Source organism: Anser anser, assembly GCF_964211835.1.
Source record: "Anser anser genome assembly, chromosome: 16".
In the NCBI taxonomy this organism is placed as follows: Eukaryota; Metazoa; Chordata; class Aves; order Anseriformes; family Anatidae; genus Anser; species Anser anser.
In genome coordinates, this window is record NC_139737.1 from 15,030,361 (window position 1) to 15,050,449 (window position 20,089).

Genomic DNA, 20,089 nt, shown 5'->3' on the forward strand with positions numbered 1-20,089 from the left:
CCTGCAGCCGGGCGCTGCTGAAGCCTTGCCCTGAGCTGACACAGAGCAGGTTTTCCAGAGCACCAACAGTGAAACCCTGACACAGTGAAAACTCAATTATGAAAGTTATTAAGCAGGTATTCTTTATTACTGCACCGTACTGGTAGTGTGCTTATATTAGTGGGATATATACATACTCATTTTTTTTTTCCTGTAAGTTTCTTGCATATTCATCAGATCACCAAAGAATCATTAACATAGGTTCCCGCCCCTCTTCACGTGTGTACTGGAGTCCTTGGGTGGTTGTCCGGTGTACTCTGGTAGTCTTTTTTTGAAGGCCAGAAGTCTTCCTCGCTGCTAAACTTCTGACCTTTCCTTTCTTTGACAGACTTCAGCAGTCAAGTCAGGTCTTGCTGGTCCTATTATCTATGCATACAGTCTTTTACGCCCTTATCTTTGGGGTTGTTAACATACAATTGTGCTAGCTAAGACCTACAGAATCAACATCCTTTATCTTGTTCCCCGTCTCAACCCAGTGCAAGCAGTGAGGACAGCACAAATGCTCAGTGCTGCTGGCTCCACTGAGCTCATTTGAATTTCTAAGGCTCCTGCCGTGCCCCATCCTCAGCCAAAGTCACTATCCGGGGTTTGCTCAGTAGCACAGCTCTGCTCGCAGCCCAATAGCTCTGCAGGGCAGCAGCATGGCCCTGCAGCACCATTGTTTCCATTACAGCGGTCAGCGCACGGGACAGGCAGTGTGCTTGGTGTCATGTCAAGCGGCATAGCTGATTAACTGTTATGGGTTTCAGGGTATTGAACTATCACGCTCACAGATAACATAGAACACCCTCACTCTAGTCGCGTTCAATGAGAATTATCATGGCTAGGAACAATGCAATTAATTGCAATTTATTACAGCAACAGGTACACAGGCTCTTTGGATTGCCAGCGATAAATTCATTGTCTGCAAAAGCAAGCTAGCATGCATGAAATACACAGGTACACAGCCTGGCTATTAATGCGTTAAAAGGCACAAAGGCTCTATAGAGATTTCTACGTTTCTGCAGAGACATCTGGTATAACCAAGCGTTCAAATCTTACCCCATGGCATCCCAATGGGGGGGAAGAGAGGCTCAGCCCATCGACTGATCCCAGAAGTCAGAAGGTATCCTTCGTGATGGTATCTTCCCTAACATCCCCTTTCTCTTAAGCCAATTTATATTATTTTCTTTTAGGTGGAGCTTGAGTGACTCTACTCAAGCATATCTTGGTTATGATTGGTAAAAAGTTTTCTCACTTTCGTTTAAAGGTATAGGCTACGAGAAATTCAGAGTGCGTGCTCAGTGAGGGGTGGTTGCACCTTGGAGGCGGGTAGCTTTTGGGATGCAGGTGTGTTTTGGTATTATAATGATATTATAATGAGCAAAAGTGCACTAGAGTACAGCATTTTGTCAAAAATATGACAGGTCATTGGCTCAGGGTAGCAAATGTGCAGTTTACCGGTCTCAGTGTGCGCAAGAGCAGTCGGGTCCCCACCTGGTCACAGAGCCTAGCCGCGCTGTCTCCACTCCGCTCTACGCTCCGTACTGTTCCTTAGAGTCAGCGCGCCAGGTTTCCCCAGTGCGATAGCATCTAAGGTTGGAGGCCTAGGGAACGTTTAGGTAGTGCAGCTACACTCCACCCTGGAAGCTTCTTCAATGCTGTACATCTTCTTTAAAATGTGAATATTAGTTTAATTTTCCTAGTTATTTTAGGCAATTTCTCCACACCTGGGGAAAGCACAGTGGCCTGTTCTGTGCCCGCTGCCTTGCACCTCAGCCCCAAAGGCTGCTCAAACTGTGGCACGCTGGGGGCTCTGGGGCCCCAGCGCTGTTGGCCAGGGGGTGCTCTGGGGCAGGCTGGCTGTGGGAGGAGAGGCAATGCTGGGACCAGAGGCACGGGTGGAGTCCTGGGGGAGGGTTGCATTTCAAGCGGCTTATCAGATATTCCCTCCTGAATCAAAGTGGCTCCTACTCGTTGAGCACATGAACGAAGGAAGCAGGGAAGACACCTCGCCTGTGAGGCTGTCCTTCAATCCAGCCTTTCTGCAAGGAGAAAGGAAAAAAAGGAGGTGTGAGCACAGGCACAGGGGTTCTCAGGGGAATAAGAAACTGGGCCTATCACACTGCCCCACTGCCCGAACACAGTGCTCTGCAGGAGGCTGTGGCTGGTTGGAGAAAAGGAAGAATGAACAGAGAGAACCATCGTGCAGGAGGAGGGACTGAGGCTGTGTCTCCATGCGGCACTGGGGGGGCTGAGCCTGGCATCGGAGACACCTGTGCAACAGAAAGATATGGAAACAGATGGAATATGTATAAAATGTGAAATGTGATGTTACAGAAGGGAGCAGAAGAGTTTTCTACATAGTTTATGGAGCAGAATCTCAAGAGGAGGTTTGACTACTGCCTGTAAATACTTACCCAGATCAACGTCTGGGAGAAAGAGCTCTTCTCCAATATAAAAATATATTTGATGGTGGAATGGAGAATTTGGACACATTTGGGTTAGAAATTAGGTGTCATTTTTAAATGAGGGTTATCAGTTATTAGCTACAAACAATGAAGCCTTTGAATTTGCTTCTCCTAAAGTGCTGTAATTGCTGTTTGCAATTGTTTGAAGGATCAGGAAACCACAACTGTAATCACTGCTTGCTGCTTAAGTCCCCAGGGGGTAAGTGAGGTGTGCATTTACACCCATGTCCAACCCTACTCCCTGCCCTGGAGGAACCATGCTGCTGCCAGCAAGGGCAAATAGCTCACGGTTCGCAGGATTACAAACCCCCCGGTATGCAAGAAACTTGTGACACAACAGGATCCTTTTGGCTCTGCTGAGGCTGCAGAAGCCACCACAGCTGGCAAGGAAGTCCTGTTTTGGCGATGCCAGCCAACCTGATATTGGGCAAGACTTCCTATGCTCTCCTCACATCAGGGCTGAGGACCTGCCTGCCTTGGAGTAGGCCAACAGCAGCCCATAGGAGAGCAGCCTCTGATGCCCACACAGAGGGTGGCTGGCTGGGGATGCAGGGGGGCAAGGAAGCTGCTGCAGGGTGAGGGGACCGACCAGGCCATGAGGAGAGGGAGGGGAACATGCTGGCACCTGTCCCAGCAGCAGAGCAGACTAGAGGTGTGAGGTCCTTGCAGGACGTGAGGATGCAGAGATCTCAGAGTAGGTTGCCCAGGTGTCAAGGAAAAGATGGAAAATGGAGAGACAGAAGCAAAGCAGGAAATGATAACTGGTGTGACAGTCCTGGGACAGAGGCAAGAGATGGATGAAGAGGGGAATTGTGCGCATCCCAATGCCATTCAGCACACATGGGGTTCACTCACCCACCAGTTGCTGTCCTCCTTTTCAGACACCACAATGATCTCGCCTGTGCGGAAGGTCAGCTCATCTTCCCGGTCAGCATTGCAGTCATAAAGAGCGCGGACCCTGCGGAGCAGCAGCTTGTTCTGCAAGCAGGAGAGAGCATTGTCAAACCTCCTCCATACTTTGTGCCATCACCTTTGCCACACACAAGTAAAATAAATTTAGTGCCTTACTCCTTGATCGAGTCCAGAAGTTGGACTCGAGGACTCTTGTGGGTCCCTTCCAACTCAGGATATTCTATGACTCCATGATCCTACCCCACCCTCCCCCAGCAAAGATGTGTGAGAAGTGAGCTCAAGAGATGGGGAAGTTTACTGAAGGAGGGAGGGCAGAGGTGGCCAAGCACATGCTGGGAGTTTAGATGGGACAGAGTTCCAGACGAGGCTTCTTTCTGCTTGGCCATCTGTCCAGAGGCACCTGCTTCTGTTCCCTGGGACTGTGGCACTAGTGGACACACTGTTTGGGGCCCCGGTTCCCAGAGCAGCTCTGTGCAAGGAGGCAGGGGTGCTGCTCAGCACAACCCAAGCCCAAGCAACCCAAGCAAGGTCCCCCTAATGAAAGGGCTGGGGAGAAGGGTGTCCCCTGGGGCACAGAGGCTGGGCCAGGGTGGACATGGAACCCTTGTCCTTGTCCAGAAGTGCACCCTAATCTGCCAACAACCTGAATTCACAGACAAGGCTTTTCCCAAAAGGCACTGGAGCATCGTGCGGATTTTGGTTAGCAGTAAATATCAGCAATCTCTGTAGGTCCAAGTGTGCATTGGGAGGGACCTGCCTTTCCCATGCACATAATTCCCAGCATCTGTTGGGGAGATGTCAAAGCCAGGGAGGCACAGTAGAGGTGCTGGGAGGAGAGGCTGCTGGGACCAGCTCCAGCTCACTTCAAAACCAGAGGTGATAAACGCAGGCAGACCTGGGAGCTGAGCTAAGCTGATCCTGGCCCATGACCACCTACCAAACTGCTCCTCCGAGGAAGAGGAGGTGGGACATGTGGGGGATGTCCACAACATGGCTCTGACTCTTGGAGGGATCGGTGTGGGCCAGGCTGTCCGGCTTTGCTGGGAACAGGCGTGTAGAGGCAGTCCATGGCCTTCAGGGCACCTACAACACAAGCAGGGTGGTCACATCCTCCCACCTTTAAACACAGGTGGACAACACCTGTTGACAACAGCAACCACCACTCTTGGGCAACACTGTGCAGCATGGTGCTGCTCCTTGTCACAGCGTGAGAAAAAGTACCCCAGCCGGCTGAGATGGAAAGCAGGAAGGGAAACAGGATCTGGGTTTGGGGTTAAGAAGGGCAGCAGGGGAAGAGGATGTGGTTAGGAAGCAGAAAGACTTAGAGTGGAGTCTGGGGTGAGGAAAAGCATCACCAGGCAGAGCCGGCAGTGGTGGGAGCTGGGCCGTGCAGCTCCAATGTGCCCCCAAGCTACCCTGGCTCAACAAGCCATGACCAGTCTGATCTAGCAGGTGCTGGGCCACTGGCCAAACAGCATGGCCAATCCCCATGGCATGGCCTGTTCTTGCCCGTCCTGGGCTGGTCTGTTCATTACCCGAAGCCAGGATGGCAAGACTTGGTTTCTCAGGGCTAAGTGGGACCCAAGGAGCTGGCTCTGAGGATGTACGCTTGTGCTTGATGCTGAGAGACAGTGGGGGGCTCCTCCTGGTTCGTGTGTCCTCAGCAAAGTTGGATGAGCTGGTAAGAAGATGAGGACATGACCCCTCAGGAGCTAAAAAGGGAGCAAGAACAGATCATGGGTCAGCAGCAAGCAGAGCTCCTGGGAGCAAAGCTCTGGGGGAAAATTTGCACAAATGCATCAACAGGAATAGTCATTTCTCTGCTTGCAGGTCTGACTTGAGAAATTTGTGAGGTTGGAGCCACAGTTCGGACAGATGGAGGGGAGGTCAGGCAGGACTTGGCAAGTCTCCCAGAAAGCAGGACAGCTTGAGGAACTGGGGAGCTCCAGCTCTCAGAGCTGGGACACACCATGGAAACAATGGGCAAGGGCAGCAGGATCCCATCTTACTTAGGAGCAGAACTGGAATGCTGATGTTTCTACTGGCAGCTTTTCCTTCCCAGCCATGTCTCTAAATATGCTCATCTCTGCCTTTCCCAACAGCAGCAGCACTCAGGAACGCACCAAGGGTAAGGATACACCATGCTGTTCCTCAAAGTGGGGCTCAGTGTTAGGAAAAACCAGCCAGCACAAGCCAGCCTTCCTTCCTCAAGGAGAAGAGGACAGATGGGCATCCTATGGCACTAGACAGCCCCTCACATCTCATTAGGGTCCCATCTTTTGCTGATGGAACCAGGCTGCATGGGCTCCAGCAGCTCACCCCACCACCCTACGCAGGATCTCACCTGACTTTGCCCGCTGGGGTGGGAATGAAGGCAGGTAGGAGAGTGCTGGTGGCATGTCCAGGCTGTGGAGGTGGGTGTCTGGCAGGGCGTAGATGTCCAGCCGCCTCCCCTGGGGCACTGGCCCTGCTGCTTCCGGCCTGGAGGCAGTGGCAGGGGGGTGGCAGCAGCTCTGGGGATGGGCAGACCCCCTCTTCACAAGACCCAGCTGGGAAACAGATATTCATAAGTTAGTGCATGTGGCAAGGGTGATCGGCCAGAACAGGAGCACCCGCTCCAGTGTGGTGGGAGCAGGGCCTGTGGTGGCATGCATAGACCTGAGTCCTCCAGAGTTTCAGGCCCATGGAGGGGCCTCACCTTCTCATCCAGGTCTTCATCGCTCTCATACATGTCGTCTTGGCCCAGCCACCACTCATACTCTACATCGACGCGCGGGTTGAACTGGTTGTTCTGGGCCTGCAACAGCTGGGGCAATGAGGAGTCCCTTGAGGACCCAGCAGCCCTGTCCTGCCACACCAGCCCCATCCCTGACCGACACTTTGATTATCCAGAAAACAACTGCAAGCTGTGAGTGGTGCTTCCCATCCAGCAGGCCGGGGATTTTGCAAAGGTCTCCAGACATACTTGTTGGGATATGGCCAAAGCAGGGCTTGGACTTGCCAAGGAGATGCTCTCACCCCATATGGCTTAGTACAGCTTCAGGTCCCACTGCCTGGCCTGTCTGAAACTGCCCAGCCCTGAGGGACCCCTCACCAGCGGTGCCAGCACTTGCCAGACCCCTTGGCACCCTCCTCTGTGTCCCACACCAGCAGTGGAGATGCTGAAGGATGTGGGTGGCCCTGCGCCAAGCATCCATGCAGTGTCTTTCCCAGCCATGCTCTGCCGCCAGCATGTGCCCCAAAACCAGGGGCTGAGACACCATGTCCTACCAGCAATTCACACTGGGGATGTCTTGTCCTCCGGGCAATGTCCAGGGCTGTCTCTCCTGCTTTGTTAGCTGTGGGGAGAAAGGGCAACCTTGAACCTTTTTGAGGGAAGTGAAGGGCAGTGCTGCATGCAGGGAGCCTGTGGAGACTTGCAGCAGAAATGTTACAGTCACGGGGGAAGGAGGAGAGGACATGTCCAGTTCAGGAGCCCCAGAAGCAGGAAGAGACCCTTAGAGGGGCTGAGTGAGGTGCTGATGGCACCAAGATCAACAGATCCTTCAGATCCCATCACATCTACATGCTGTTTCTGGGGACAAACAAGTACAGGGAAAATCATCTGAAGAGAAGGGACAGCCTAAACCCAGACTGAAACAAAGACTCAAGCCATTAACAGATGGTGATGGGAAGATGAAGAAGAGGGAAGGAGCAATGAGACACACAGATAAGGAGAGAAAGGACTGTGAGTAAATCCTGATGGTTTACGGAGATGGGACATGATAGAGGGACAGAAGAGCACAGTCACTGCCAGAGCAGTGACCAAAAGTGCTACAAAACCAAAGTCCCACAGCCAGCAGTCCAAGGAGGTCTCCATATTTGGCACCCCTTGTCCTCTGAGTCACTTGCAGGAAGCTTTGGGCAGACCTGGTTTGTGTGTCCTCATGCCTGCTGGATGGACAGGCCGCCAGGAAACACCATGCCTGTGAGTGTGGGTATGAGTGCAAACGCTGACAACCATTTTACTTCGGTTTCATTTTAGGCCCCTCTCTGTGGAGCTGTGGCATGGGGCTGGCTGAGAAGGGGTGGGCAGCTATGGGAAACCTGGAGAAGGGGAAGGGCAAGGGTTCTGCACCCTAAGGGACCAAGGAGCACCCCCCAAACCAGTAGCAGAGTCTGCACCGGCTGCTTCAGGTACCTAGAGAGTCAGTGAAGACGGGTCAGGCACCTCTGCTTCTTCCTTGGCTGAGGCAGTGAGAAATTTGGCTGCCAAACCACTGTGTGACTGCAGAGACACACACCCATGTCCACTACCCCATCATGGTGGTCTCTCCGCCCTTGTGGGAAATGGGCACATCTCAGGAGTGCCCAGGAAGCATGGCTCAGCGCACCCACCCACTCAGCTGGTACCAGATGGTAAAAACATTTGTGACTTCCCATGTCACCCAGGATCCCAGCTTAAAAGTTCACTTCTGTGTTGTGAAGAGGCCATTCATAGGCACTATAAATGACAGAACCTGTGACCTGGGCTCCAGGGCACCTGCGTTTTGGCAGCCCTCCTACCTGCTCTCCAGCATTGCAGGGTTGGCTCTGAAAATGAAAGCTAAGTGCCTGTCAGCCCACGGGCAGGGTCCCCACAACACCATCACTAACTGGCCTCTCCCAAATCTCCCCAGCCTCAGACTAGTCCTGTTGAGCGCTCCAGCAAGGTCAGGGTGGTATTTGCAGAGAAGAGTTAGAAGACTTAGGGATCCCATGGCCACTCACCGATGGCAATACTGGCTTTGGCCTTCAGCAGCAGTTTGAGACACTCGGGTTTGTTGTGAGTGCAGCAGTAGTGAAGTGGCGTGTTCCCCACCACAGTCTGCTTTTCTAGGCTCCCGCTGCAGCAAAAGGTGGATATTGTCAGCAAATCTGAGGAGAGCTGCTGGCCCCAGCCACATGCTGGCCTACACATCATTCTTCCCAGGTCTCCTGGAGAGTGCTTGAGAAGAGGCGGTCACTGCCACTGTTGTACCTCAACCCAGAGGACATGAGGGAAGGTAAGGCCCCTCTGATCTAGGGATGGTTACCCCAAGTCCACCCCATGGCACATTTGCTGGGAGGCCTTCCCTGGTGCTTCTTCTCTTCTTTGGGAGCATTTTGGAGAAGCCCATGAGTTTTGCACCTTTCACTAGCACTGGCTTAGTCATGACAAGCTGACTGGGTGTCTTGAGCTTACCTGTTCTGGACAAGAAAATCAACGATATGCAATGAGGTTTGGTCAGACAACAGCACTGCCAGGTGGAGAATGGTCTCCCCAGGTTCCTGTAACCAAGACAGAAGCAGCAAAAAACAGGCTGGGTCTGCCAACGCTGGCATCCCAGAGAAGAGCTCTGTCCTTCAAGAACTGTTCTTTACACAATTAAAATCCCTGACAGGTGAACAGAAACAGGTTTTACTTGTCTCTCTTTGGAGCCATGCCCACCAAGGCTCATGTGAACTGAGTAAACATGTGGAGCTATAGAGCCATGTTTCTCCAGAAAGGTTTTTCTAATCACACTCTCACCTTTTCTTTGTCCTCTGTGTAGCTTGCTCATTTTTCTCAGAGGCTTAGCTACTCATTTTCTAAACATCTGCCCTTTACCTGGCATCTTTATTATATATTTGTGTTGGCTTCATGAAGAATCTATTCTTCATGAAGAATCCATCCCTTTTCACATTTAGAAACAGCAACCAAAGGTAACTTTTTTTTCCCCCCAGGCCAGCAGCAGACTTTCATCGAGGTCATGATTTCAGGGTGCATAACAGCTGCTCCCTGTGGAGCTGCTCCTTGCCTGCCAGTTTGTCCTAAGACATCCCATTCTTGTTCATGGCAGCATTTTGCTCCTTCAGTTATACTTGGGAGAACACCCACTGGTGTCCTTGCTGGGAAAGAAGATGGCACAGCAACTGAGAAAACCCCCCTCTGCCATGGCGTTCCTCACTCTGTGGGTTCTTTTGGCAAAGAACCTGACAAAACATTTCCAAACACCCCCGAAACATCCCACTGCCTTCTGTGGGTAGAAGCTACTTGGGTCTGCTCCAAGGGCTCAGGCTCCCCACAGCCCCAGATTGCACAAGCTGCCTGTAGGAGCCCCTTGTGGATGTCCCTTGTCTTGTTCCTCTGATGATGGTACCATCCACCAGGTGCCATACCTGCAGAGGTGCCTGCACAGGCTCGCTCAAATCCATGTTCTCTGCATAAGCTTGGAGTAAAGAAAATACGTCCTTATTCTTGACGGCTTCTGGGAGGCTTGGGCACTGAGCAGCAGGGCTCCTCTTGGCATATTTCTTCTCAACATACTTGGAAATGATGAAATTTTTCCGAAAGGCCCTGGCAGAGACCAGCCAAGTGAGAGTTAGGAGCCCTGGGGTGACCCCTTGAGCATCCAGGGGTGTTCCCTCCTCTCCTGCTGCTCCAGCTGCTCTCCCTCTCCCTCCTGCAGATCTGCCAGGCAATGTAGCACCTTTCCTGTCCTTGCTTCTAGCAGGGCTCCCACCACCTTCCTCCAATGATCTGAGGTCTTGCTGGGAGGGACAGGGAAGCATCAGTTCATCTCCCACTCTCCCGGGCACTCAGCACTTCCAGACCCCTCCATCGCCTCTTCTCCAAGCAGAGAAGAGCTCTGCACTGGGCTCAGCTCCCTGACAATGAGGTGCTGGGGAAGCACCAGGTGTGAACTGGGAAAGAGTACCCAAGGATCGGGAATGGCTTCTGGAGGAGGACTGGCCAAGCAAGCTGCCCAGATGGAGGGTGCAAGAGCAGCAGAAGCAGTGACCAGCCAGAGGATCTGGGGGGCAGCAGGTGTGACCCAGGGGCACTGGAGCGCTCCCAACAGAAAAGGTGATCGCAGAAGGGCTAAATTATTATTACTGCATACAGCTTGTTTTCTTAGCAGCCAAGTCCAAGGCTGGACCTGGCAACCCTGACCCCACTCTCGCAGTTGCATTTTCTGGTTCTCCCTGCTCTCTGCCAGCCAAGTGCCCAATTCTTGCTCATCTATTTACTGCAGTGTAGATCCATGCTGTCTAAAAGGTGCCCTAGTTGGGCCTTACACACCTGGAATGGACCTGGATTGTGCCTGGTCTGCCTCTCCACCCTCCTGAAAGTCCCCTCAGCCCTGATAACCCCAGCTATGGCTTTCCCCCAAGAGCTCTGCTGAAGCTCAGATTTGCGGCACTAAGCCCTGGAGAAGCCCTCAGCTACTGCTGGAACCAGCCACCACCCAAGCTCTCCCCTGTCCTCTCCTAAAAGCTGGGGCATTCGAAGCTGAAGGACAAGGGGACTGAGCTCATGTCTCCTGAGAGTACCTACAGCTACCAGCTCTGCTCTCTGCCAAATGTGAATTATGGCCTCTTGCTGCTCTCCTGCCTCAATCACTCCTGCAGCCCTGGTGCAAAAGGCCCAGGAGGAATGATGTGCCTTCCTCTCCTCCTTTAACAAACCAGTTCAGGTCCCTTCGAGCCAAATATCCTTCTTCTAACCATGCAGAATCAGGAGGACAGGCAACTCTGCTACCGCTACGTTACCTTAGAAAAGGCTCAGAAGAAGATTTTTGTGGCCTGCATCCACAGCAAACACAAGGACAGATACAACCCCACCACCTCAGTGAAAGACACAGGCACCTAGTGCAGACTGGAATTCTGACCAGGTTTGCATCTCTCTGCACTTCCATCACAAGTAACTTGGCCACGCACATCATGATGCCCACCATTCATTTTCTCACCATCTCTCCTCCCTTGGTTGATGACTACACTGAGCCCACTGACGCTGGGTCCCAGCTACTGCATGTGGAGAACTGCACTGCACCAGGTAAGTCACAGTCCCCTGTCCCACTCCACCCTCCCACCTGGGGTGGGAGGGCCATCCTCCCTACCAATGTGCACAGCCACAGAGCTGTCCTGCTTGGCAGCTCCACTTTTGGTTTCTCTTCTTGCCTTTCCAGCTTTGTCTCAATCCTGGCTCTTATCCTGCTGGCTCTTCCTCACTCCTCCACTCTCTTTTATCAAACCTTTCCTGCTGGGCTTGATGAAATTGCTTCTAAAGAGAAGTTACAGTCTGGGGAGGAGATCGGGTGGTGCTACGTGCCTGGTCACTGCGGGGAGCAAGCAGGACCGCAGAACATGCCCACAAATACCAGCTCTTGCAGAGCAACTCACATGTCACTGTGCACCACAGGCTTGGCGGAGAAGCTGGAAAGATTCGCTTCCATGATGTCATTGAAGCCAGCGTTGCTGATGTTCCTTGCCAGCTGCAAAACAGCCCAGCTAGAGGTGACATGGGACATGCAGCAGCACTACAGGTGTGGCAGCAGGAGAGGAAGCTTGGGGCTGAGATGCTGGCCGGGTATGGGGGATGTCAATGGGTGTGGGGATGTTTGTGTCCAACAGCCAGAGGCTCTGTCCTGACTCCTACTGCCGATATCTCCCCGCTCCAGCAGTACAACCACAGAGCTGAGCCCTAGGCTTGGATCTGAGCATGCAATGGTCCCAAAACTAAAACGGCACCATGCAAAGCCTCCAGCCCCTGTCCACCCCACACTGCTCTATCCCAATTTGGGCTTGGTCCTGCCCTGCACCATGGGACATAGCTGGGGGAGATGGGTGACCCAAGAACAGCGAAGTGACACTCTCCTCTTCTTCTTGAAGATAACAGTTCCTACCACAGTAACCATGAAACTCCAGGCATTACAGCTTGGTATGGGCCAGCTTAAGAGGGGGGGGAAACCCCGCAGAGTTAAGTTGGTTTCAGAAAGACCACAGCAGAAGAATGAGAAGGCCAGTGGACAGAGCACACCAGCAGCATCCTACCAGCAATTCAGAGGTTGCCAGCTTGTCCAAAGACAGTGACTGGATGCGGGAGACATGCACACCCATCTCTCTGTGAATCCCAGAGCACTCAATGCAGATCAGGATGCCCAAGTTAATGGAGAGCCAGGTGGGATCTGCAGAGACAACACTGCTGGGTTCACGCCCATTTCCTGCCTCTCATCCCCACTGCTTAGGGCACAAGCTGCACAGCAGGACCAGCAGCAGAGAGATGCTGGAGCATGGAGGGAAGGCAAACAGCTGGCTCTCACCCGGTGCTGAGCAGTCACAGCACTCCCTGTTCCCAGGCATGCCTCTGACCTCCTTGATGATGGCCCGGGTCAGCTCCTCCCTGCTGCTCTCCCCTCTGCCCTGCGCCTTGCTGAAGGCCACGTTCAGCGCCTCCTCCTTGCTGTTGCTGAGGACAGACACCCAGCTGCGTGGGCAGAAAGTGGCTTAGGAGTGGGGCCCCGCAGGGGAGAGCCTGGCTCTGCATGGAGCCACCAAGCACAAAGCTTCTGCACAGGACTCCAGCAGAAAAATGGTGCCAGAAAACTTTGTGGGGCCCCATGACCCGCTCGCTGCCAGCCCCCAAAGCAATCAGGACACAGCAAGGATGGGAAGGGCATCAAACAAGGGCAGCAGTGATCTGTTTAATTAGCTGAAGAGCTGGCTCCCCATCGGCAGACAGACAAGCATTTTTTGTTTGCCACTGAGCTGCTCTTTGCTGGCGGTACTTACGCGACACAGTCCTGCTCATCCTCCGCCAGGAAGCGATACGTGCGGTTGTCTGAAACACACAGAGCCGTGCTTCTCTGGGCACTGCGCTCACCCATCCTGCCCACCAGGCTCGGCGGGGTGACAGCCACCTCCTTCCCACCTGGCCCCTCCATGATGCTCCCCCAGCAAAGGGACCTGCTCCCATGTTGGGGTAGAGGGATGCTGGTGTTGGCTAAGATGGTGCACGGGAACTGTGCTCTTGCAGTCCACACACACACACACACACACACTGCTGCAATGCCCGTCTCATGTCCCGTCTGTTCTTTGCTGCCTCTGAGCACAGCTGCCCCCCACCACAACTTCCCAGCTGACCCAAAGCTGAGAGCTTCCCTTCCTCCCTGCCTGCACTCACTCTCTGAACCCGAAGCACCACCACCCTCTGGGCACTTTCTGGAGAAGCCATGGGACAGGCGCCAGCACTCACGTGAAACCAGATCAAAGCATTTCTTGTCATCCACATTCGGCTTCACCTGGCAGGTCAGTAGGTTCAATTTGGCTGGCGGGCGGTTGGGCTATGAGTAGAGCAAGGAAGACTCAGGCCTCATGGCATCAAATGGTGGTGGCCCAGCAGTGGCAATCGTCACCTGGCTCCAGAGCCATGGACCTGCCTTGCCCCCAGCACTTCATCCTTGACTCTGCTTTCAGGAGTAATGCAAGAAGCAGCAAAGTGGACCTTTTCTTTCCCAACAGCCTGGTCCCAACAGCCTGGGGGTGCCTGGTCCTCAGGCTCACTCCCTCCATGCACACAGGCAAGTGAGGGCCTCCCATGTTTGTCCCTTGGGTCACAGGGACTCAAATCTCAGTGGGAAGTCTGCTTCGGCAGGGCAGACAAGCAGTGCAAGTGCCAGGCACAAGGGCTCTGCTGGGTCCCCAGAAGCCACTGGAGTGGTGGGCGGCAGGGGCTCAGCTGACCCAGCAGGGGCAGGCGCAGCTCCCAGGCAGGAGCAGAGCAGGGTGGAAGAACCAGTTCCTACCGTGCTGTGAGAGATGGTCAGGTAGCCATTCCTGATGGTGCATTTCCTCTTCTGCCAGACTTTTCTCAGCCTGGAAATGAGCAGAGGGTGGGATGAGAGGACACAAACCCACCAGGCAGAGGAGCAGATCATGCCATGCAGGAGTGCTGGTGAGCTGTGCAAGGGACAGAGTGGGGACATGGCTCTCATCAGCCATCCTGTCCATACTGTCACAGAGTCTGTCATTCTTGGTCTGCTTTGAACTGAGAAGGGCCCATCATATGGCATAAGAACAGGCTTGTACAGATGGGTAATAGCTGCGGCAGAGGCAATGTGGACACAGAGCATTGCTTGGAGCAGCAGGTCCTGCTACAGAGCACGCAGACCTTTGCATGTGTCCCCAGCAAACAGCCAGGACTGTTACCTCCAAGCTGCTCCTAACACCTCCAAGACTATAAATGGGAGAAGGATGGAAGAGATACACCCAAAAAGGGGGAGAGACTGAACTTCAACCTGCAGTGAAGTGGACTCCTGAGCTTCAGTTCATTATTTTCTGTCCAGTTTCAGGTTAATCTAGGACCATTCAAGACCCTTCCCAGGACTGCTCATCTCCCAGTGCATGTCTCCTGTGATTCCCAGCCCTCAGGCTCCCATACACCGGTTGGAGATCCTCTCTTCAATGACAGTGGAGCTCATGATCTGACTCCTGGACATGGGCACAGGACAGATCTGAAGCAGCACAAGGGAAACCTCAGTTCCCTGCTGTCTTTCTCCTGTGGCCCTTGATGCCATCTCCAAGGTGGCACTGATCTGCGCTGCTGGTAAGCCACACCTCATTTGTGTTCCTTCCCCTAAATCTCACACAGGAAGCTGAGCCCAGTACTGATCTGTGGGGTCTGAGGGTTGGAAAAGCAAAGGACGTGTCAGGGCTGGGAGGCAGGCATGTGAAAGAGTAGAAAACTTCACCCAGCCTGTGTATAAGTCCTCATCCCATCCATGAGGAGCTTCAGAGGGCACTAGGTAGTTTCACACGAGAGAAATGCCCTGAGGGCCATGGGATGAACACTAGCTGCCCGCAGCCCTGTGTAGAAAGCTGCGGGAGACTGGGACAGCGCCAAGCACACCTTCATGCAGCTCGTCCTGCTCCTCTGCCCTTGCTACCACTCCAGAAGAGGAGGTTGGGCTGGGTGAGCCCTGTGCTGGCCACAAAGGACCAAAGTACAACCATAAGAGACACGCTGAATCCCAACTCACCCATCGCTTTTCTTAAAGAGGGTCCCTGTCTTCTCTGTGCCGTACTGCTTGTTCCCTTGCAGCTGGTGCATGTTGTACCCTGCTTGCTTGCTCCCAGTGTCCTGGCAGAAGGAGAGGAATAGCAGCCGGGGTGACACCAGAAGGCAGCTGGGGCTGCTTCGGGTGGGAGGGAAGGAGTGACAGGGTAACCGGCGCCCTGTGAGGGTGTTCCCCCGGGGAGAAGGATCTGGCTTTACCTCCTTCTGCTCCAGCTGCAATGCTGCCTTCAGCTGATCCCGAAGGGCACAGAGCTGCTTCTTCTCCTCGTCCTGCCTGGTCTTCAGCTGCAGGGTACCAAAACACAGCGAGAGCTCACACAGGAGGAGGAGGAGAGCCCCGTGCACCTCAGCCCCTGTCACTTCCCCAGGTCCATTGCGAGCCCCGTTCCTGAGGTGGGAGGTGGCCGCTCCTCCCCTGCAATGCTGTGGTGCTTGTGCACAAAGCTCTTCAACAGAAACTTCTGTGAGGGAGCAGGCACGTCCCCAGGCAACCAGGGACCATGGCAAGAGCAATCTGCACTTTAGCCACCGTGTTATTTTCTGAGAAAACAACAGTCCAAAGCTCCCCATGGTGCAAAAACAACCAACAGCTTGAAGGACGCTGTAGGGTTTGTTTGTTTTTTTTTTTCTTCCTCCAGTTTGGTAGTGTCAGTAATTAAAAAGTCACCAAGCCATCAAAAAGTTAATTTCCACCAGGGATCTTGGTACAGGACTATGGCCCTGAAATGGAGCCTGGTGTTTGGTCTGCATGAAGGACCCAGAAGATGCTGTTTGCTGTGCTCGGTTACCTCGCTTCAGGGTGGCACATCCTCTCTTTTTGTTATTTAAATGATGAATTTTAATTTCAATATGAATGATTACATTATGGAACAAGCAGGATAATTCCCCTAGAAAAATGGCAGTTGCCCAGAGGAGAGCAGCACTACAGGATCAGGGAAATGACTACAAATAACACTGTCACAGTCTGTGGGTGAGGATCATATCCCAGGCCCCTGCAAATCATGACTTATGAGGAGGTTTGGAAAAGGAGGAGCAAGGCAAACTAGATCTCAGGTCTAGAAATGCTAACATAAACCTTCTGCAGCACTTGAGGGACTTGGTACCCACAGTGTTCAGGCTCTGAAATCCCACCATAGGCTCTGCCATTTTGAAAAACCTCTTCCTGTCTCCTGGCCATGTATGGCTGCCAGAGCCCAAAGTCAAAAGCTAAAGGTCACAAGGCTTACACAGCCCTGTGAGAACTTCTCTCCAGCAAGACAAAGCCCCCAACAAAGAGCATGACAAGCTTCAGTTAGTAGCAATGGGCAGGAAAGCCAGGAGCACAAATGAGAAACCTGAAAGCCTGAAGAGCAGCTATGACAGTTGAATACATCAGTGCCTCTGGTATCCAGTTCTATGTTTCTTCTTAATATTATTCTGTGCCCTGGGGTATGACACCAAAACTTTCCCACTCCCAGTGATGGCTGCATTTCCCCTCAAAGGGTCACATTACACATTGCAGGCTCAGGAAATGACGACAGATGAGAAAGTCCCCAGATCTGCTTTTGCAAAGGAAGAGGAGGGCCTGGGGCAGACATCCCCGCTCTCCAGCCTGCGCCCCCTTGATGCACCCAACCTCAAATGAATACTCACATTCTGCAGCTCTGGAATGAGCTCATCTGTAAAATTCTTCAGTTTTGCTGTTGCAGTTAAACATTCCTGGAAAAAACTGAGAGGAGAGGCTAATGTAAGAGCAGTCTGAAATCCTGCTCTTAGTGCTGGCTGTAAAGCCAGCACTGGGCTCTCCCAAGCTTTTGTTTCATTGTCAAAAAAAAGCTTTCTTATTAAATATACTTTGAAGCAGTTAAATTCAGGGAGAGTGCTCAGCACTGTCTTCTTCACATCCCAGATTTCAGTGAAAGTTGCCTGCTGTCTGTCCTATATTGTCATATGAAGTATGTCAGACTAAAGAGAGTAGACACACACCATTGAGATCCTTGTCTCCACCACCTCCAGGAGAAGAGGATTTTTGGCATGTTAGAGAATAGGCCAAGTCAACTGCAAGACCTCTAGGTCCTGCAAATTAAACCACCTCCCAGATTCCCTCTAAAACCAGCACTTCTGGAGTGAAGGGGAGTGAAGGCAGGTTGACAGTCAACTTACTTGAACTGTGAGCTGCAGTGCTTGATGTGGTTTTGCAGCAAGTCGATCCCTTTCTTGGTTTTGATCTCATTCACTTTGATTAGATACTGAAGGGAAAAGGACACAGCGACTGAAGGTGTAGCTTAGAGAGAAATGCCTTTCACGTGCTTTTCTTTATGCCCACCCCCCCACCCCCCATTACCAGTGAAGAGCAGTGTGTTGTGGCTCTTCCTGGTGGTCAGGCCCTGATGGGAGCAGCTCGTGTGGCTTTTCTGGGGTGAGAAGTTGGTGGCAGGCAGGGCCCATGAACATGAGTGCTCTGATCTGTCCAAGAGAGCGATGGACCCGTGGTGGGTGCAGTTGTATCTCTACTGCCAGGTTAATACAGGCTCATGCTTCATCTAAACTCCTTGATCAGCCCCTATCCAAGGTTGGCTTGAGCCTACTGCAACCCAGGCAGCTCTCCAACTGAGGGACCATGTGGGCAGACCACAAAGAACTAGGGCAGAGAGGAGCCAGACAGACTTGTGGGGTCTGTGCCATGCCCCAGCTGCTCCCACCTGTCCTGTCCCTGTCCTTACCTCACACATGTTTAACTGGAAGGTCCTGCGCTCCTTCTCCATCTCCTCAGCAATCTCCCCGCTGCTCACCTCACTCCGCACCATGCCATGCTGCTTTGCCAGCTCACGCTTCTCTTTCTCGATCCTCGTGCTCAAGGAAAGAGAGACACCTGAAAGGCTCTGTCTGACTGCTCTCTGGTGAAAGCAGCCAAAAACAAGCCTCCAGGTCCACATCTCAGGGCAAGGAAGCCTGACAACTTACAGTTTGCTCTCATAGTCTTTGCAGGCCTTCTCAAAGGGCTTCTTGAACTCCTAGAAATAGCCAAAGGTACTGTTTGATGACTATGATCAGGACAGACCCTTGCTCACCCTGAGCATGCTGCATTCCCACAAGGTCACCCTGGCAGTAAGGCCCCACAGACCCAAGACATGGGTGTCCACAGGACTGTCCCTCCCCAGGAAGGTGTCCTCACCTCTGCTACATGTGCAGTGAACAAGTGCACTCACCAGTGCAGGTCACTCACAGGCATATGCTTGCACCCACACAAATACGCATGCAAATACACAGACGCATAGCCTCCAAAACATACATCACACACACGTGCATCACATAGGGATGTGCACAGCAGTACCTGGGTATGAAACCTTTTGCAGACTCACATTGTTAAGGGCAGAAGGAATTGCTAACATGTACACAAGCCAGAAAGTAGCAACCAGATTCTCAGCCTTTGAAGCCAGAACATTGTGTTTAACTAAACCACCTCTCAGAAAGACATCAGAAACCCACCTAAAGCTGGCAACATTGTCAGACTCTGATTCTTCCTTGGGTACTCATTCAATAGTGAATTAGTCTTGCTGCTACAAGGCCATTCATGATCTGTTTCTCATCTGACTTCATGTGATTTTACTATCTTGCTATATACAGCCGCGTTTGTCCATTAAATGCATTTATGCCACACTCTGCTCTTTTCTCACTGCTTACTGCTCTGCAGACCTCTGTCTCACAGAAAGATAGGGTAAATCCCCTGGGTAAGGCCCCCAGGTTGGAGGGGGGACTTCAGGAGGTCTCCAGCCCAGCCTCCTGCTCCAGGCTGGGGCATCACTGAATTAGGGCCAGGCTTTGTCCAGGTGGTTGTTGAAAACTCCCAGGGACAGAGACCCCACATCCTCTCTGGCTTCTTGTCCCAAGGCTTCTCTGACCCTCAAGGAGAAATTTCTTTATGTCAAGGCAGAACCTTATACGGGCAGATCTCGTGTTTGTCTCCATTCTAATGAAAATGTCAAACAGATTCAGGTCAGGCTGTGATTCCTGTTGGTTCGCATTAAAAATGCCTTCAGCTTAATCATGACTTCCTGCAGGCAGCTGTTTTTATTCCTCTCTCTCTGAATGATTTTCTGGGTTTCTAATGCCTTCTTGTTATTGTCCTTAATGTAAATATCAGACTTTTTTCCTTCACATTTTATATTCTTTTATCATACTACATGTTAGAAGTTCCAGAATTTGCTCTCTCCTTCCATTTTGATGCTCCCGTATAGCACTAGCTCCCAATGGGATGCCTAAAGGTTTGTTTCAATATTTAGTAATTAGAGAGAAAAAAAAAAGGAAAAAATATGGAGAAGAAAACATGGGATGCTTGTCAGAGTATCTGCAGGTGCGGTGGAAGATGGCACTGGAGCAATAGCATGGATCTGCTCCAGGGAGCAGCAGCACTGCCCCTGCTCCTCCTGAGCTGGTCTGCCCAGCCAGCATGGGGGCCTCATCGTAGAGCTGAGTGCATTCATGCTTACCCTAGTTGCTCATTAAATCCTAGCAATCTTGTGTGTATGTTAGTTGATAATTAATTGCTTTACCATTTCAAATATATACCATGTTTGCAGGGACAGTCATGCAGGGGTGACAGCCTAAGTACAGTCACAGGGACTTTGTGGTAGAAATAATGCACACAAACTTACCAAGGTCCATGACGACCTTCCCATTGGTTGAAAGAAAAGCAAAAATTAAATATGTTTGATGCTTTTCCTAAAATCTACGTTGATGAGCACTGAGAAGCTCTCTCGTATCTGTATGTTGCAGAAATTCCATGTTCACTTTAGCACCTGCTACTCTGCAGTTCCTGACACGTATGTGCAGCTGGTAGATACACACACGCACAGTCAGAGTCACACAAACA

At 52.2% G+C, this 20,089-nt stretch overlaps 1 protein-coding gene across 1 annotated transcript in view; it reads right to left on the reverse strand.

Annotated features, from left to right (window-relative positions):
* Nucleotides 1-108: 108 nt before the first annotated feature.
* Nucleotides 109-20,089, reverse strand: part of LOC310882604 (arf-GAP with SH3 domain, ANK repeat and PH domain-containing protein 1-like) — a 26,948-nt gene continuing 6,967 nt past the window's right edge. Inside the window, exons 4-25 of the mRNA XM_083801566.1 lie at nt 18,181-18,230; nt 17,940-18,069; nt 17,380-17,465; nt 16,870-16,945; nt 15,436-15,522; nt 15,200-15,300; nt 13,967-14,036; nt 13,417-13,504; nt 12,954-13,002; nt 12,485-12,648; nt 12,216-12,349; nt 11,565-11,656; nt 9,561-9,738; nt 8,605-8,690; nt 8,151-8,266; nt 6,672-6,739; nt 6,100-6,207; nt 5,746-5,950; nt 4,937-5,113; nt 4,339-4,484; nt 3,345-3,467; nt 109-2,063 (exon numbers count right to left, since the gene is read on the reverse strand). Of these exons, the coding sequence (XP_083657692.1) occupies nt 1,989-2,063; nt 3,345-3,467; nt 4,339-4,484; nt 4,937-5,113; nt 5,746-5,950; nt 6,100-6,207; nt 6,672-6,739; nt 8,151-8,266; nt 8,605-8,690; nt 9,561-9,738; nt 11,565-11,656; nt 12,216-12,349; nt 12,485-12,648; nt 12,954-13,002; nt 13,417-13,504; nt 13,967-14,036; nt 15,200-15,300; nt 15,436-15,522; nt 16,870-16,945; nt 17,380-17,465; nt 17,940-18,069; nt 18,181-18,230 (2,409 nt within the window). The 3' untranslated portion in view covers nt 109-1,988. The remainder of the gene's footprint in view (nt 2,064-3,344; nt 3,468-4,338; nt 4,485-4,936; nt 5,114-5,745; nt 5,951-6,099; nt 6,208-6,671; nt 6,740-8,150; nt 8,267-8,604; nt 8,691-9,560; nt 9,739-11,564; nt 11,657-12,215; nt 12,350-12,484; nt 12,649-12,953; nt 13,003-13,416; nt 13,505-13,966; nt 14,037-15,199; nt 15,301-15,435; nt 15,523-16,869; nt 16,946-17,379; nt 17,466-17,939; nt 18,070-18,180; nt 18,231-20,089) is intronic.